Raw genomic sequence first — 18,896 nt, forward strand, 5'->3', positions numbered from 1 at the left:
AAATAACACACACACACACAGAAATAAAGTTCCTACCGATTTCTGTGCTCTTCGTTTGTAGAATGTGGGATCAGCGTATGTGATTTCTTCACCGCTCTGAACTGCTTCAACAAAAATGACAAATAAAGAATTATTGTTGTTTTTTCTGCAGCACTGATTTTCATTATTTTAATATTATAATACAGGGCTGTGGGATGCTTGATTCTGATTGGTTGAAGTGTAAGGTATGAGCCATGGTTTTAATAATGAATAAAAAAAAAAAAAAAAAAAAAAAAAACATGAATCATGTAGTTAAATGATGGTAACCACAAATTAACCATGGTTTAACTGTTTTAAACAAGTTTTTTTTTTTTTGGTCATACAAATGTGCCAAAAAAAAACAACAGCAACAGAAAACAACAACAACAAAAAAAAACATGGTTTTACTATGATAAGGGTGTATAATAACCAAATTAGTCTGCACATCGATGGCTCCATTACTAGCTCTTAAATGACATGTTGGAATTAGTAATGGAGGCTTATGATGAGACACATAAGAAATTAGGCCTACACACAAGAGCGCATTAAAGGCATAGTTTAGCCAATAAATAAATAAATTCTGTCAGTATTTGTTCACCCTCCAGTTGATCCAAACTTGTATGAATTTCCTTCTTCTGATGAACACAGTAGAAGATAGTTTAAAGATTGTGGGTAACCAAACATTCATTGACTTCAACAGTATTTTTCCCCACACTATGGAAGTCAGTAGCTACTGTCAACTGTTTGGTTTCCAACATTTTTCAAAATATCTTCTTTTGTGTTCAGCAGACAACATTCATATGTTCTCGTACAGTCATGACTTCTAGCAGTGAAACTTACTGTGCCTTTAAAAACTATTTGTACAGATATCTCAGCAGTAGGAATACTTGCCCTCTTGGTCTGTTTTCTTCCTGCAGATGCAGAAGATCCCGACAGCAGCTACAATCAACAGAGATCCAGCAGCAGCAGCAGAGATCAGTCCAATGATCAACGAGGATTCGCCTTGATACAGAGTAGACACAATGAAGGGTTAAAGTGAATGAATCTGTCAATCTAACCTTCAACAAACACTATATCTGAACTATATAACTTCAGAGATCAGTTCAGCAAATGAACAAATATATCAGCGCTGTCGTACCTGCAGCACATGTGTGACAGAGTTCAGTGATGTTGAGATGTCTGGTCTGGTTTCTGATGGGATTGTTCAGCACACAGCTGTAGGTGTTTTTATCCTGATATTTCACCTCCAGAGGTAGAGAGAGACTGCTGCTGACATTAGATGCACTGATGCTGGACAATGAACTGTTTCCTTTGAACCAGGAGAGAGTCACATGACTCACATTCACAGCTGAACACAACAATGAACATGATGATGATGAAGATGAAGAACAGTCTCTGGTGAGGACAGGAACAGGCAGACGAGCTGGAAAATGTGAGAGAATATAGATAACAGTGGCACTATAAAGCTTGAGATTAATTAAGAGATGTAATTTGTGAAATTAAGCATGCAAATTTTAAGTTAAATATTTGAGAAAATTTTTATAATGCCTCATTTACAATCAAGCTGTAAATTTGCAGGACTATTGAATAAAAGTTATTCAGCAGCATAAAATGAATTTATGCTACAGCCTTAACAAGACAAAGGAGTCAGTAATGTTATTCCAACATTATTAATATGCTTATTTTCTTGAAGTCTATAACCAAAACTGAACACTAAAGAAACACCCAAATCATCAAACAGGATAGTAATCCTCTCCTCACCATAGACAGTGAGATTGATCGTGTTGATCGTGTCTCTGCTGCTGCTGGAGACTGTATAAAGTCCAGAGTCTGTGGTTCTGCTGTTGATGATGGTCAGAGATCCAGTCTGATCCAGTTTCAGTCTGTCTCTGAAACTCTCATCATCAATATCATAAAACACGCTCTTGTTGTTCTTCACTTTAGCTATGAGAATGTCACCAAACTTCCACTCGATCTCTTCATGTGTCTGTATTTGAGTGAGAGTAGAGTTCAGAGAGACTGATTCTCCCTCAGTCACTGACTCTGACTTCACTGCATCAGCAACAAACACACCTGAACACAAACACAAACACCACATTTGGAGTTTTTCTCAATTCAAAACAATCATTGAATAAGAAAAATAACATCATGAACAAATGTTTATATTAGTCTGAAACATGAAAACGAAAGATGGATAATAACAGAATGGTTTGTTTGTGGGCAAGTAATAATAAACACAGAAATGAAGCCATAAAATACTTACCAGTCAGACTCCATAAACACAAACAGATGAATACACCCATGTCAAATATTTTCTTTTTGAATTTTGATTAATGGTTTCAAATAAAAAGAGCTGCTAGATTAGAAAAGTAAATCCCAGCAGAAATGGTCTAATAAAGGTAGAAAGTGGCAGAAGATCAGGAGAGGACAGTGCTGTCGGTCTGTAGTGAAGCTCAGAGTGAATGATAAGCTCCTCTAGAGCACTTCCCTTCAGAGGCTCTACAGCCTGTGGCTTCTCACTTATACGGGTTTCATCTATAGACCTATTTTAGTAAAAACTTTTACTACCTTCATGTCTGTTAGTATGGTGAGTGTTTAGAGCACGCAGAAGAAGAACGGTGTCCAGTGTGTACAGTCACACGGGTTATAATGGCTTCTGAAGTCTTTGGTCACATCCAGTGTAGACACGGTGAAGTTTAAGAAGAATTACTGACTAATGTTCCCATTCCTCCCAGTTCAGTATTTTTAAAAGGTTGCTTTTAAAATGCAGAAGTTTGCTAAAATGTCATGTTATGAAATATTGAAATATTATTGAAATCCAATTCTGAGCTAATGAGTTCATCAACATTATCTCAGTGGTTAGTCATCTCACACCAAGACACTGCTGGTCAAAAGTTTTTGGACGGTAAGATTTTTTAATGTTTTAAAAGAAGTCTCTTCTGCTCACCAAGGCTTCATTTATTTGATCCAAAATACAGCAAAAACAGTAATATTGTGAGGTTTTTTTACAATTTAAAATATGACACTGAAGACTTTATTTAATTTAAATATAGTATTTTAGCTCCTTCAGAAATCATTCTAATATGATGATTTTGCAAGAAACATTTATGATTATTATCAATGTTGAAAACAGTTGTGTACTTTTTTTTCAGGATTCTTTGATGAATAGAAAGTTCAAAAGAACAGCATTTATCTGAAATTAAAAGCTTTTGTAACTTTATACACTGCCGTTCAAAAGTTTGGGGTCAGTTTTTTTTTTTTTTTTTGGAAAGAAATTAAAGAAATGAATACTTTTATTCAGCAAGGATGCATTAAATTGATCAAAAATGACAGTGAAGACATTTATAATGTTGCAAAAGCTTTGTATTTCAGAAAAATGCTGTTCTTTTGAACTTTCTATTCATCAAAGAATCCTGAAAAAAAAGTACACAACTGTTTTCAACATTGATAATAATCATAAATGTTTCTTGAGCAGCAAATCATCATATTAGAATGATTTCTGAAGGATCATGTGACACTGAAGAGTGGAGTAATGATGCTGAAAATTCAGCTTTGATCACAGAAATAAATTACTTTATAAAATATATTCAAATATATTAAATTGTAAAAATATCTCACAATATTACTGTTTTCGCTGTATTTTGGATCAAATAAATGAAGCCTTGGTGAGCAGAAGAGACTTAAAACATTAAAAGATATTAAAGTCCAAAAAGTTTTGATCAGTAGTGTACCTTACATAGACTCCAGGAAAATGGGTAGCAGAATGTTTTACCAACAGAAAGAAGAAATCTTCTGCATTTTGTATATTATATGTAGCCTAATTCCTTCATGTATCTGCAGCAGGTTCTGCAACTGATTCTTCATGAGCATCTAATGTTAGCCTAATTTATTTTAAGTACAGTTATAATTGTGATTTAAAAAAATAAGCACAGTAAATGATTTATGCTTTAACCATGCCCCACTTTTCAAAGGCACGTTTTGTGTTGGCTTTAACTTACATATTAAAACCCCTAATGTATTAATGAAAAAATGCAATAGTTTACACTTGTTTGTGGAAATAATATATAGTTCAGCTAAATACAATTCTGCTAATCTCGGTCCTGGCATCAAATCGTCCATCATCCTTCTTTCTTCTTGTCAAGCTATTGCTACATTTAAGACACATGCAGATCCTGAAAAACCTTTAAATGATTTATTGTTTTATTTCACAAGAAGAAATCTTTAAAATGTGCACTCGACCCAAAATAACAATTAAAAAAAAAAACTCTGACTAAAAACTAAATAATCTAACAAATATAAGTAATCACTTGTCTATTCAAAGGAAATGATTTCCACTTATTAAAGTCTGTCTGTTCACAATAAAAACATCACCAAAGACTGAGAAACAAAGCATAAAAACAAGAGAAGAAAACCAACAGGAAAAACAAAACAAAAAAACAAACATTACATTTACCTAAAAAATTCTAAATAAAAGAAGTGAGCTGACCATTAATCATGGCTTACAACAAATGTTTGATCAATATCATGGTATTTTCTGTTGTCATAAATATAACAGTGAAATGGAGACAGACATATCACTATATTCATTCATACTCCAATAAACTAATAAACATCAAGGACTTTAAAAACATTTTGTGACCCCAACAATCTGTCAGCAAACACAAGTAATAATCTTATTAATGCTTTTATTTAGATAACAGTTTTCAAGATCATTATCTCATTGAGCTGGACATCACTTTATATTTTTATTACTTTTTTATTATTCAGATGTCCAGTTACAGTCACTAACAACAGAGACTGTGTAAAAGTACATGAAAACAAACCAGCAAGAACACAAGCTGTTATCAAGGCCAGAGGAGGACATACAAAATATTATATTTGTTGGTTATTATGTGTGAATAAAGACTATTTATTGACTATAACATTTTTAGTTTTAAACAAGTTTTTGACAGATTCCTAAAATTTGTGTTTTTTTGTATATTTTAAAGCAAATTCTTTGAAAATCTGCTTTAAAATGATTTATATTGTGAAAAGTGACAAACAAGCACAACTGATGTGAAAATTATAAAGGGAGTAAACTAAAAAGAAGAGTTTAGATTCTGAAAAAAAATGATAATGATTTTTAAAATGATATTTCTTGTAATATCACGTCTACAGTGGTTCAAGAACATCTCTACCTTCCTGAGTATCTGATTAATCAGAGTCTGATGGATATTTCTGGACGCTCTTCTTCTGTTGAAGACTTCTGGATCTGATGTCATAAACCAGAACAGCCACAGTAGCCACGCCCACCAGAGCAGAGAGAGCCAATCGGATCACAGCTTCAGTAAAGCCACAATAGTGGATACAAACTTGTGAGACAAGAAATGAGCAATGTTAAAATAGAAATATTTAGTTTGTGAAAATATACATATATACAAATATCATCAGTGAAGTACCTGCAGCACATGTCTGACAGAGTTGAGTGTTGTTGAGGTGTTGAGTCTGGTTTCTGATGGGATTGTTCAGCACACAGCTGTAGGAATCATCCACACACTCCAGATGGAGAAGAAGATCAGACCAGCTGCTGAGATCAGACACTCTGATGCTGGAGAATACACTGTTTCCTTTGAACCAGGAGAGAGTCACATGACTCACATTCACAGCTGAACACACCAATGAACATGATGATGATGATGATGATGATGAAGAGTTACTGCTGATGACAGGAACAGGCAGACGAGCTGAAAACATGACAGAATAAATCAGATTCAGTAGAAATCACTGTGATCTTTTCCAGTTTATTGATATTAAAAATTGAATTAAACAAGCAGATAAACAAATATTATACAGTTTAATCATAATGTATAATTAATAAATCAAACAGACAGTAATTCTCTCCTCACCATAGACAGTGAGATTGATCGTGTTGATCGTGTCTCTGCTGCTGCTGGAGACTGTATAAAGTCCAGAGTCTGTGGTTCTGCTGTTGATGATGGTCAGAGATCCAGTCTGATCCAGTTTCAGTCTGTCTTTGAAACTCTCTTTATCAATATCATAAAACACGTTCTTGTTGTTCTTCACTTTAGCTATGAGAATGTCACCAAACCTCCACTCGATGTCTTCATGTGTCTGTATTTGAGTGAATCTAGAGTTCAGAGAGACTGATTCTCCCTCAGTCACTGACTCTGACTTCACTGCATCAGCAACAAACACACCTGAACACAAACACAAACACCACATTTGGAGTTTTTGTTCATTTGAAATAATAATAATAATAATAATAATAATAAATAAACAAAAATCTGCAGAACCGCTGTTCACTAATTTCAATGTATAATTCAATAATGTGTAACAGTTTAAACCTTTGATGTCAATGAATGAGAAAAATGGCAAAATAACATCATGAACAAAGATAATTGAGTTCAATGACAAAACGTGAAAATTACTGAAATAACATGATGGATTGTATGTGGACAAATGATAATAGCCTATAAACAGAAATTAAGGTATACATTTACTTACCATTCAGACTCCATAAGCACAAACAGATGAATATAAACATGTCCATGTCATTTATATTTTTTGGCATTTCGGTGAATGGTTTCCAATTACAAGTTCCTAATTTCCCAAGTTCCTAAATGCTACATTTAAACACAAAAAGCCATAAATGTGATCATAAAGGTTGAAGATGTGGTCAACAGCGACAGAAGAGCTGAAGGGACAGCTGGTGCTGCAGGTCTGTTGTGAAGTGGAGGAGTGAATCAACTTCTACTTTGAGAAACCACTTGATGACGACACAGCTTAATCCTCATTGGTCTAAACAGTTCAGTTCTGTTCTCTTCTAAAACATCAGAATAAGCTGTGATATCATGTTTTTATGTTCATGTGTGAATTTCCAAACAGTCTAACAGCGAGATCTTTATAAATATTTAAAATTATAATATAGCCTACGTGTGTTCATTTAGCCTAACTAAAATGGATGAAAAAGATGTTGATGTCTATTTTCACTTAAAAGCAAACGAAAATTATCCGCCTTTGATTTCATCGCAACCTGCTACTACAAACTACAAAATAAAAGTCCCCATAACTAAGGAAAAGTAATTAAACTACTTAAAATTAGTGTGGATGCATGATGCTTTTCTTAATTATAAACGGAAAATAGTATTCATGATAGGAATGTATCAATAGATGTTACTTTAAATAGAGACTGATTATTGTCTTTTTAATTTTTTTATTGTCTTTTTTTTGTAATTTTTGTTAATTATAAGTCTTTTGTGTCTTACTATTACACACATCAGTCTCTGTCTGGCACACTCATAACGTACCACCAATTAATTTAAATATATTAATATTAATACTTCTCTCTCTCTCTCTCTCTCTCTCTCTCTCTCTCTATATATATATATAAAATCTCATTCATGATAGGAATGTATTATTATTATTATTTGTAATTTTCAAAAGAGTGCAGATCGTAATTTTGTGATTTGATAAATAAAAATATGTAATAATTTATTAAATAATTACATTTTTTTTTTATCAAATCACAAAATTACGATCTGCACTCTTTTGAAAATTACAAATAATAATAATACATTCCTATCATGAATGAGATTAACTGTCTGAGGTTTCAAACCACTCCAGACATTTACTAAAATGAGTTTAAGTAATTCAATAGAAAATCGAGTTTGTTGCATGTTCTTATCATTGAAAGTCAACGCCCACAAAAATAAACATGACGAAAAATATAAAATTATTCATTTGTTATTATTCCAAATGTAAAATACCTCTTCTGTGATTATTAATACTTAAAGATTGTTGCATCAAGTTGGTAGAATACTGTGACTGATCGATTGATTTCTTTATTTCTTCCTGCCTTTATTTTTTACCATGTATTTTCTTATTTTCATTTTCTTTACTTCTGTAAACTAGCCTACACCTTTACTTCCTACTGCATATTTTGTATTGTAGGCTGTTGTCCAAGATCTCAAAACTGAGCTTGAGCAAGAGAAAAAAATAGTCTGGTTCATTCAAACAGCAGATGGCAGTAATGCTCTATTCTAGTTTGCGATCTGCTGCAAAGAAAGAAAAAGAGAACCGTTATAGTCTCCGCCATTACAGGTTTCTGCGCTTCTCTACAGTCTTTCAGATTTGGAAACGTTAAAGTTCTTCTTCTTTAGCAGCATATAAACTATAATGAAAATGTATTAATCAGTTACAGTCGGTATTAAGATCTCTCTTTAGGTATTTAGCGGGTTTTGTTCACACTCATCGCTGTCGGTCGGGAGGGTGTGGTTCAGAAACAACATCGAGATTAATGATATTCATCGAAATCAGATTTTGCTGGAATCTTCGACAGAATGAAGAACAATTTCAAATTATTTCAGATTGTTCTACTAATGTGCGGTAAGTTCATGATTTCTGTTTATCTTTACCACTTTCGGTTTCACTCTGACACCGGAAACAGTAGAGGCTGGGGTGGACAACATGGACCTGGAAAAACAGTCCTGCAGAGTTTTGCTTCAGATTAAATCTCAACAAGCTAAACTAGGTTTTAAGGGTTACTAGGTAGATATACGGGGCAGGGGAGTTTTTATTTTTCATTTATTTTATTTATTTTATTTGCCATTGTTGAAGATAACTCTGCGGGACTTCGACTCTCCCTTTTTTAACTAATCACATTCATCCAGGTGAATTTGTACGTGCTGTCCTCAACTATTTGTAATCACTTGTCTCCTGCACTTTTATTCAATCGTAGGTGTTCTCTTGCTGAATCGAAGCTGTGTAAAACTAAATTAATTACAAACAAACAGATAAAGCAGTTCAGATAACGGTGAGATGATGGGCAGGGAGGGAAATAAACACAGCTGCCACTGGCTAATCGCTACTTTAAAGGGATAGTTCACCCAAAAATGAAAATTATCCCATGATTTACTTACCCTCAAACCATCCTAGGAGTATATGACAAACTTCTTTCAGACGAACACAATCCGAGATATATTTAAAAATATCCTTAGTCCTCCAAGGCTTATAATGGTTGTGAATTGTGTTCGTCTGAAAGAAGATTGTCATATACACTTAGGATGGCTTGAGGGTGAGTGAATCATGGGATAATTTTCATTTTTGGGTGAACTATCCCTTTAAATGATCTTTTAAACAAAAAATTTAGACTCGATTAGTAGCCATTTGCTTAGTTTTCGCATTTCAAACAAACAATCATAATTCTGTTTATAATTTTCAGTGAAAACTCAAGATCTTCGCAATTTAACATCACAAAGGTCTTTAGATTAGACTGACCATATATTACATTGATCTGATTAAAGCTCTAGGAGGAGTTCATTAAAGTACAATGTCTGGAAATGGCAAAAACTGCCAAAATTTTGCAGAGAAAATTCAAAATATCTCACTTCCTGTTGGGTTTACAGATTTTGCACCCAGGGGCTTTTTTCTAGGCATTGGGCTGTTACATGTGTCTACCGAATTTCATACCTGTACGTGAAACGTGGCGCAAAGGGCACTTAATTGAAATTTTGTAGGTGATGTTATCGAGCCATTTTGCCATTTGATTCATTTTGGAGAAGAAGAATAATTGGCTGAGCAATTACAATAGGGTCCTCACACCATCGGTGCTCGGGCCTTAAATGTATAAATAAAAAAAAAAATCTCTTGGTGGGGCTGTTCTCAGCTGTTTGCGCCCTAGGATGTTAAAAACGGCACTGAATACACGCACAATTATTCATGAACTTGATAAATGTTGCAGATATGTTTTACTATCCACAAACAAATGCCTTTTAACTTGTGTGTGTAAAATTCAGAATTAAATGAATTTGCAGCAATTTGTACTAGCGTTGTCACAATACTGGAATTTCTAACTTCGATACGATACCTTGAAAAGTATCGATATTCAATACCATTTTCGATAACACGGGAAAAAAAGCATATACTGTCATATAAATATTTTTAACATTATTTCTTTTTTTGTCCATCTATAGACTGTCTAGGAAATAAAAAAAAAAAAAGTAAAAATTCTGAAGAGATCACTTTATATGATAAAACTTTTAAGCTTTTTCATATATAAATGTTGATCAATTACCAATACAATTATCTCACATTTGCTAACTCAATGTATTTGTTTTCACAATGGGGTAATTTTGTTGCAATGTCTTACACACAGCACAAGGAAACTTGATTTCAAATGGTAAATTGAATTTAAATAAGACAAGTAAACAGTAATAAGAACAAATACATTACTAATAGCACAAATAAATACAATAGAATAAAGATTTAAATGAAACGGACTGTTTTATTTTTTCTAGTAGGTCTACCAGTAGTAGCCTATCCTTTTGAGGTAAGAAACTGAATAAAGAAACAAAGTAATCAAATTTAAAGTAACACTGGATAATCTTCATTGTAAAAATTAAATAGAGACTAATGAGTTAAATTTACACAAGTTAATCAAGAGCAGTAAGTGATTTTTTTTTTTTTTGAGCGTGTTTGACCATTAATAAGTCGCGAAAAAGAGCTCATTTTAGCACTTGTATGTCAGAGGCGGTTTTATTATGCACTCGGTTTTATTATGTACAGGTGCTGGTCATATAATTAGAATATCATCAAAAAGTTGATTTATTTCACTAATTCCATTCAAAAAGTGAAACTTGTATATTATATTCATTCATTACACACAGACTGATATATTTCAAATGTTTATTTCTTTTAATTTTGATGATTATAACTGACAACTAAGGAAAATCCCAAATTCAGTATCTCAGAAAATTAGAATATTACTTAAGACCAATACAAAGAAAGGATTTTTAGAAATCTCGGCCAACTGAAAAGTATGAACATGAAAAGTATGAGCATGTACAGCACTCAATACTCAGTTGGGGCTCCTTTTGCCTGAATTACTGCAGCAATGCGGCGTGGCATGGAGTCGATCAGTCTGTGGCACTGCTCAGGTGTTATAAGAGCCCAGGTTGCTCTGATAGTGGCCTTCAGCTCTTCTGCATTGTTGGGTCTGGCATATCGCATCTTCCTCTTCACAATAGCCCATAGATTTTCTATGGGGTTCAGGTCAGGTGAGTTTACTGGCCAATTAAGAACAGGGATACCATGGTCCTTAAACCAGGTACTAGTAGCTTTGGCACTGTGTGCAGGTGCCAAGTCCTGTTGGAAAATGAAATCTGCATCTCCATAAAGTTGGTCAGCAGCAGGAAGCATGAAGTGCTCTAAAACTTCCTGGTATACGGCTGCGTTGACCTTGGACCTCAGAAAACAAAGTGGACCAACACCAGCAGATGACATGGCACCCCAAACCATCACTGACTGTGGAAACTTTACACTGGACTTCAAGCAACGTGGATTGTGTGCCTCTCCTCTCTTCCTCCAGACTCTGGGACCCTGATTTCCAAAGGAAATGCAAAATTTACTTTCATCAGAGAACATAACTTTGGACCACTCCGCAGCAGTCCAGTCCTTTTTGTCTTTAGCCCAGGCGAGACGCTTCTGACGCTGTTTGTTGCTCAAGAGTGGCTTGACACAAGGAATGAAACCCATGTCTTGCATACGTCTGTGCGTAGTGGTTCTTGAAGCACTGACTCCAGCTGCAGTCCACTCTTTGTGAATCTCCCCCACATTTTTGAATGGGTTTTGTTTCACAATCCTCTCCAGGGTGCGGTTATCCCTATTGCTTGTACACTTTTTTTCTACCACATCTTTTCCTTCCCTTCGCCTCTCTATTAATGTGCTTGGACACAGAGCTCTGTAAACAGCCAGCTTCTTTTGCAATGACATTTTGTGTCTTGCCCTCCTTCTGCAAGGTGTCAATGGTTGTCTTTTGGACAACTGTCAAGTCAGCAGTCTTCCCCATGATTGTGTAGCCTACAGAACTAGACTGAGAGACCATTTAAAGGCCTTTGCAGGTGTTTTGAGTTAATTAGCTGATTAGAGTGTGGCACCAGGTGTCTTCAATATTGAACCTTTTCACAATATTCTAATTTTCTGAGATACTGAATTTGGGATTTTCCTTAGTTGTCAGTTATAATCATCAAAATTAAAAGAAATTAACATTTGAAATATATCAGTCTGTGTGTAATGAATGAATATAATATACAAGTTTCACTTTTTGAATGGAATTAGTGAAATAAATCAACTTTTTGATGATATTCTAATTATATGACCAGCACCTGTATAAGGCCTGTTATGCGCGCGCTTCGGATGTGAGCGTAAAATCTGTGGGAATGAGTAGAATGTGCAATTCCACGCCAAAATTCAGACCCGGTCACACCAACACTATTTAACCGGAGTGAATGAGACGACTGAATGAGAGGAGGTGGGTGCATGTCAACTCGCTTTCAGAGAGGAGAGCAAGAACGCGCAGCTGGTATCGATACTGCTGAAAGGAGTATTGGTATCGTTTCAGATATTTCAGTATCGATACATATCGAAATATCGATATTTTTGACAACACTAATTTGTACAGAGACATTTGTGTGAATAAAAATGTTTTCTTTTGTATTAGTGTATCATAATTTGGGCATGCAATGAAGAAGATGTGCATTTGTTCATTAGGTGACGCGCGTGCATTTATTGATGCCTTTTCTGAGTTTAACTTATTTGATTCATTTGGATTTTCAGGGTTTTCAAGCATTTCACGTCCCACACACAAACAACTACCAATGAATAAGCCTGGTGCAAATTATTAATGTGTTCACAACTAGGCTACCAAATGTGAATTACTACATTTAAACTAATACTTTACAAATTTTGTGTGCAAAATACAGATTTATGTGAATGTGCAGCTTTTTGTAACAAATAGAGACATAAATACATTCAGTGACCTTTACTAATATTGGCACTTGGTAAATATGAGCAAAGGCGGCTGTGAAAATAAATCTTCATTGTTTATCCTTTTGATCTTTTGTTAAAAAAAATTCACAAAATTCTAATCTTTCATTGAAGGACAACAATTGAAAATGGGGGAAAAAAACTCATTATGAAATAATGTTTTTCCTCTAGTTCACGTAGGCCACAATTATTGGCATGCAATTTTTGCAGCCTCCTTTCCCCAAGATAACAGCTCTGAGTCGTCTTCTATAATGCCTGATGAGTTTGGAGAACACCTGACAAGAGATCAGAGACCATTCCTTCATACAGAATCTCTTCAGATCCCTCAGATTCCCAGCTCCATGTTGGTGCTTCTTCTCTTCAGTTCACTCCACTCATTTTCTTTAGGGTTCAGGTCAGGTGACGGCCATGGCAGAAGCTTAATTTTGTGCTCAGTGACAAATTTTTGTGTTGGTTTTGATGTTTGTTTTGGATCATTGTCCTGATGGAACATCCAACCACGGCCCATTATTGGATTTCTAGCAGAAGCGGTCAGGTTTTGATTTTTATCTGTTAGTATTTGATAGAATCCATGATGCAGATTTATTTTCACAGCCGCCTTTTCTCATATTTACTAAAGGTGCCAATATTAGTGGAGGGCACTGTATATAGTTGTAAATACAAGACTTTGATTTTGTATTAATGTAGGTCAGAATTTGTGCGTGCAATGAGTAAGATCTGCATTTGTGGATCCGGTGACACATGCATTCATTGACTCGTTTCTTATCCAAGGAGTTTTTTTTTCATGTTCCAAAGGATGTAGTACTTTCCTCGATACGAGGCTGATTTACTACAGGTGAAATGTTGCCAATATCACCCTTACTGTATGTACAGTAAATATTTTTAGAAAAAAATTCAGCAATTCCTCTAAAGGTTCTTTTTACACACATTGGTGAATTACTGTAACTATTTCATGGAAAATGTGTGTACTGTAACTGTACATACAGTAAGGGAGATACTGGTAAAACTGTAGTAAGTCAGTCTGACAAATATTAATGTACTACAAGCTTTGGATTTTTTTTTTTTATGTTAAAAGTCAGCTTAATTTACCCAAATTAGATGTTTTTACACAGTTGGGGAATTAGCAGACGTTCCGTTCGTGCACTGTGTTAAAGTATTCTCAGATAGCTAACTAAAACCAAACCGTTTAAAACAAAAACAAAAACAAAAAAAACAACAAAAAAAACGAATGAACAGTTGAACATATATCGGCGTGATTAAATAAAAAATAATAAAAAAAATTATTTGAAATGTAATTTGATTGTTTCGTTTGGCTCATGTCCCATTTGTTTATATGGAGATGGTTTAAATGGGCTTTTTGCACACTTAAAGAAAATGACACACATACAGCAAGAGAATACAAATATAATTTCACTCACGTAGCCTATCACTTGAAGCAAACATCCATCCCTCCTTATGTCTCTGTTAAAAGAGCACGTTGTGTGTTTAGTGGAGCTGACTATATAGAGGAGCCTATATATCCAACTTCGGTGTGGAGTCTTCCTTCATTTGTAATTTCTAGACTGTTTGAATGATAAATTTGTTGCCGATCAAATAACTACTCCATAATTAAGATACCTTGTACATTATCTGCGCAGCGGTAGCAGTTCAAAACTAATATCACGTTATTCATGTAACTTACGTCTTTACGGTGATTGGTTGATGTACCAAGTGAGGCTAGCCTCCTCTGCGATGTATTTTTCCTCAACTCTCCTAAGCGCTGAATGTAAAACACTCGATGGTTATTGGCAAATTTTTTTTACCAACTGAGACACAAGACGAGCTCTGATCATATGTCTCCTCCTCTTCTTCTCTATCCGCTTAGCAGTTGTAATGACTTCAGCACGTTCGTGAAAGAACAGCGGTGCTTACGATTTCAGTAACATGTTATGGTGTTACAGTGGTGAAATTACAAACAAAAATACACATTCTGAGATATGAAATGAAACGAATAACTGGGTATTTTATTAACATTTCAATCCTTTCTCCTATTTTCTCCTCAATTTTGGGTAGGCTGTGCCTCCCCTGACGAGCTGCCACTGTTTTATAAGGTCAAGATGGATTTCTGTTGAACTCTGTTCAGTAGCATGAGCAGCAGTGTAATATGAGTTTAATCTCTGAGAAACTGTTTGTGTTTGTTCTGCAGGAGTGTTCAGTGCTGGAACAGATGAAGTGAAGACAGTGATGGAGGGAGATTCAGTCACTCTAAACCCTGATCTTACTAAAATACAGGGAATTAATCGGATGAAGTGGAGGTTTAAGGATTCACATTCAGCCATTGCTCAAATCATTATAAATGAGATTTCATATCCCAGTCTCAATGAGATGTTCGGAGACAGACTGAAGCTGAATCCGACTGGATCTCTGACAATCACAAACATGAGGACTAAACACTCTGGACTTTATAAACTAGAGATCAACCACAAATCTGGGACCTCCTATTTGAATTTCAGAGTTGCTGTCTATGGTGAGGACACTTTTATTTATGAATAATTAGATGTTTTGAAGTTTATTGTTGTTTTTATTAATTAAAATTAATTAAGCTGATATTTAAACTGCAGCCTGACAATCTTACAAAAACAATCTTACAGAATAGCTTTTGCCTATAGAGGGAGCAGATTCAATCAACACAAATAAAAGATACATTTAAATAAAGAAATATGTTTAAGGAAAATTATATACAGCACTTAAATTAGATAAATAAATAAATAAATAAATAAATAGCAAAAACTAATTAATATATGGTTCCTACATGCCTTCTGTAGTAACCATGAGATAAACTAATTGAGTGTTAAAGTTAATATTCTAGTGCCAGTAACTGTTTAATGTTTAATATCTGTGAATCTGTCTCATGCAGAGTCTCCAGCTGTTATTGAAGCTTTTAAAGGTGAAATGAAGAGTGTATCGGAGACGGAGGGAAATCCTGTCACTCTTCAGACTGATACTGAAACACACGGAGATGAGCTGATAGTGTGGAGGTTTGGAGATGAAGGAAAACTCATAGCTAAACATGATCTAGAGGCCAAGAGTCTAAGATTATATAATGATCCTGATGAGAGATTCAGAGACAGACTGAAGCTGGATCATCAGACCGGATCTCTGACCATCACAAACTCCAGAATCACAGACTCTGGAGTTTATAAAGTGAAGATCAGCAGCAGCAATCAGACTTTACACAAGAGATTCACTGTTACTGTCAGCGGTGAGTAACTCAAGACTATTAATGTAATGATCGTTTATCAGCTGTAAAATAATTCATAACTTCTCACCCAGAACTTTTATTATCTAAAACAGCTTGTCTGACACCTGTAAATACAGTAGATCTGATAAATAATGACTTTCTTTATCACTCAGGTTATATAGTGTTGATGTTTATAGTGTTTGTTATAGATCAGACTCATTCACACTAATGACTCTTTATCATTACAGTATCAGATCTTCACTCAGGTTATACAGTGCTGATGTTTATAGTGTTTGTTATAGATCAGACTCATTCACACTAATGTCTGTCTCTCTTTATCTGTTCCAGTTCCAGGTCTGTCTCCAGGTGCTGTAGCAGGGATTGTTGGTGTTCTGCTGCTGGTATTTTCAGCCGCCGCAGCTGCTGGTGTTTTTTACTATCGTCACAAAGTCTCTGAACTACAAAAGCAAATGAGTAAGTATTACAGCTGATATAGTATGAGGAAAAACATTGAGCTTTATTGGAGTTCAGTACAGATTAAATGTATAATAAGATTTTTCACAATCAATATTTCTACCTTTTTAGCAGTTCTACTTGTGGTTGATTTAGTGCAGTAATCAGTGATTTGTGTGATTGTACAGAAATTGAGCTGAATTACATTAATACTAATTACTGAATCTCTGTCTGTTTAAAATGCTGAATTTAAGATATTTTGATTATGTATTTCATGTAGTTTTGTTCTTTTGCTATCGAAGGTTGAGCAATTTAGCAGAAACTGGTCTAAAATCATCCTGCTGTCCTTTTTCTGTCATTTTGAGTTTTATCGGGGCTGCCTGAGCTCTTCATTCATTTAGACAGTTTGCATGTCTACAGTAAATGACACTCATGTTTATAAGTCAATGAATATACCACATCATCTCTTTTATTTATCATTATAAAGGGATAGTTTATAAATAAATATAAATTCATCATTAGTCCAGCTTTGTCATTGAAAACAGGAGCACTTTACACAATAGTTTTTAGAGCTCATGTTTGTCAAACAAGAAGCGTCATCTGTCTAAAAGTGTCATGTGACCCGTTTACTTGCTTATTGGAAGTCTTAAGGCGTGTGATGGTTTGTGTGTGAACAGACAGAAATATGAGTAATTATTCACTGATTGTTTTCCCCTTCACTAAAGCTCTCAAAAAGCAACACAAAAGGTATTTGGGCACAAACAGACCACCAGATTACCTGTCGTCAATGACAGAGGGAATTAGTTGTTGAATGTTTCATAGGTGAACTTGATGCGTTTTGACTATTCATCATTCAGAATGATTCAGAAATCATTCTAACATGCTAATTTGATACTCAATTATCAAATTTAAAGAACAGCATTTATTTAAAATAGAAATCTTTTGTAACAATATACACTACCGTTCAAAATCTTGGGGTCAGTATTTTTTTTTTTCTTTTTTTTTGAAAGAAATGAATACTTTTATTCAGCAAGGATGTGTGAAATTGATAAAAAGTGATATTAAAGTGATATTGTTAGAAATTATTTCTATTTTGAATAAATTCTGTTCTTTTTAACTTTTTATTAATCAGTGAATCCTGAAAATAGTATTACAGTTTCCAAAAATATATTCAGCAGCAGAACTGTTTCCAACAATGATAATAACTGAGTGTCAAATCAGCATATTAGAATGATTTCTGAAGGATCATGTGACACTGAAATAAATAACACATAACAGTTGCTGCAATAAAAATCTTAACAGGAATTGATGGGAATTTATGAGAATTAGAAATTTTGGGAAATTGATAGAAATTGATAATATTTTTATAAAATGTATCATATAAAAACAAATACAAACATTTTGTTTGGTCATAACATGAAATAACAGTTATTTATTTTTCGCATTCAATTAATTCTAATTTAGTAAATATGTAAAATAAATAATTTCTGTGTAAAAACACACTTCAGCTCAAAAGCCTACAGTAGATAATGTCTGTTCAGATGCAGGCTGTGAAAATGGATAGGTCTGTGTCACCTCTGAGCAGCATTAGGGTAGGGACACTGACACCAAAGAACTAGCGCTGATGACCGCTGACTGGGTCGCCTGCATTGGGTTGTTTTAAAACAAGAAGGGGAGCCAGTGGATATCAGACAAGAAGCAACAAGCAAACTTTGCGCAAGAGTTATGCTGGTGAAAAAGTCATAACCTCGGTCAGTATTCACTACAGAAAGTGAAAGTAAAAAGTGACGGATCTGTCTGATGCAGCATTAAAGAGATTAATTTCAACATAGGCCTAATATGCTGACAAGAGAAATGATGAAATAAATTAAGACAGTTACTGTTATTACGGTATATAACTGTCTTAATTTATTCCATCATTTCTCTTGTGGCTGTATAGGCTAGTGAAACAAATGAGAATAATAGTATTTTGTGTTAAACAGGTTTTTTTTTTTTTAAAGTCGGCGCTTGAAGTAAAGATGCTCTTAATTTTCATTGATGACTGCAGTGTTAGGAAATATAGCCTACATTCTTAATAATTTTAATTATAGGCCTATAATTCATTGTGTATTAGACCTAATTAAAAAAAAAAAAAAAATTTCAAAGATGGCTAATAGCCTAATCTGTTATTATCCTCACAGCACGTCAGTCATATAGTGATGCACTATGATATTATTGCGGAGCAAATTTATTATAATATTAATTTAATAATAAAATAAGCATAACCTAATAGTAATAATAAGACTAGAAGAATGTAACAGGCCTACATTAATCAGAAATACCAAATCCTCTTAATATTGCCAAGATTTTATGCTTTTGACAATATCTCTGGCTATCATCGATA

At 34.3% G+C, this 18,896-nt stretch overlaps 2 protein-coding genes across 9 annotated transcripts in view; one reads left to right on the forward strand and one right to left on the reverse strand.

Annotated features, from left to right (window-relative positions):
* Positions 1-116: 116 nt before the first annotated feature.
* LOC127508067 (SLAM family member 5-like) lies at positions 117-6,899 on the reverse strand. 2 transcript variants are annotated; one of them, XM_051885663.1, is made up of 4 exons: positions 6,523-6,899; positions 5,904-6,215; positions 1,157-1,441; positions 117-1,020 (listed from the first exon to the last, which is right to left on the reverse strand). In XM_051885663.1, exons 1-4 carry the CDS (start codon positions 6,587-6,589, stop codon positions 890-892), a joined length of 795 nt encoding a protein of 264 aa, XP_051741623.1. In that variant the 5' UTR covers positions 6,590-6,899; the 3' UTR covers positions 117-889. The 2 variants fall into 2 exon arrangements, with proteins under 2 accessions (XP_051741623.1, XP_051741622.1); XM_051885662.1 differs by lacking the exons at positions 117-1,020; positions 1,157-1,441 and adding exons at positions 3,790-5,369; positions 5,457-5,741.
* Positions 6,900-8,079: 1,180 nt separating this feature from the next.
* LOC127508049 (uncharacterized) overlaps positions 8,080-18,896 on the forward strand; it is a 422,397-nt gene continuing 411,580 nt past the window's right edge. For 5 of the 7 annotated variants that reach the window (XM_051885589.1, XM_051885592.1, XM_051885591.1 and 2 more), the window contains exons 1-4: positions 8,081-8,403; positions 15,026-15,346; positions 15,737-16,081; positions 16,409-16,534. In XM_051885589.1, coding sequence (XP_051741549.1) covers positions 8,358-8,403; positions 15,026-15,346; positions 15,737-16,081; positions 16,409-16,534 — 838 coding nt within the window. In that variant the 5' untranslated portion in view covers positions 8,081-8,357. Of the gene's footprint in view, positions 8,404-15,025; positions 15,347-15,736; positions 16,082-16,408; positions 16,535-18,896 lie in introns of all 7 variants that reach the window. The other 2 variants (XM_051885588.1, XM_051885590.1) reach the window with 1 other exon arrangement.

This window comes from Ctenopharyngodon idella, chromosome 3 (genome assembly GCF_019924925.1).
Source record: "Ctenopharyngodon idella isolate HZGC_01 chromosome 3, HZGC01, whole genome shotgun sequence".
In the NCBI taxonomy this organism is placed as follows: Eukaryota; Metazoa; Chordata; class Actinopteri; order Cypriniformes; family Xenocyprididae; genus Ctenopharyngodon; species Ctenopharyngodon idella.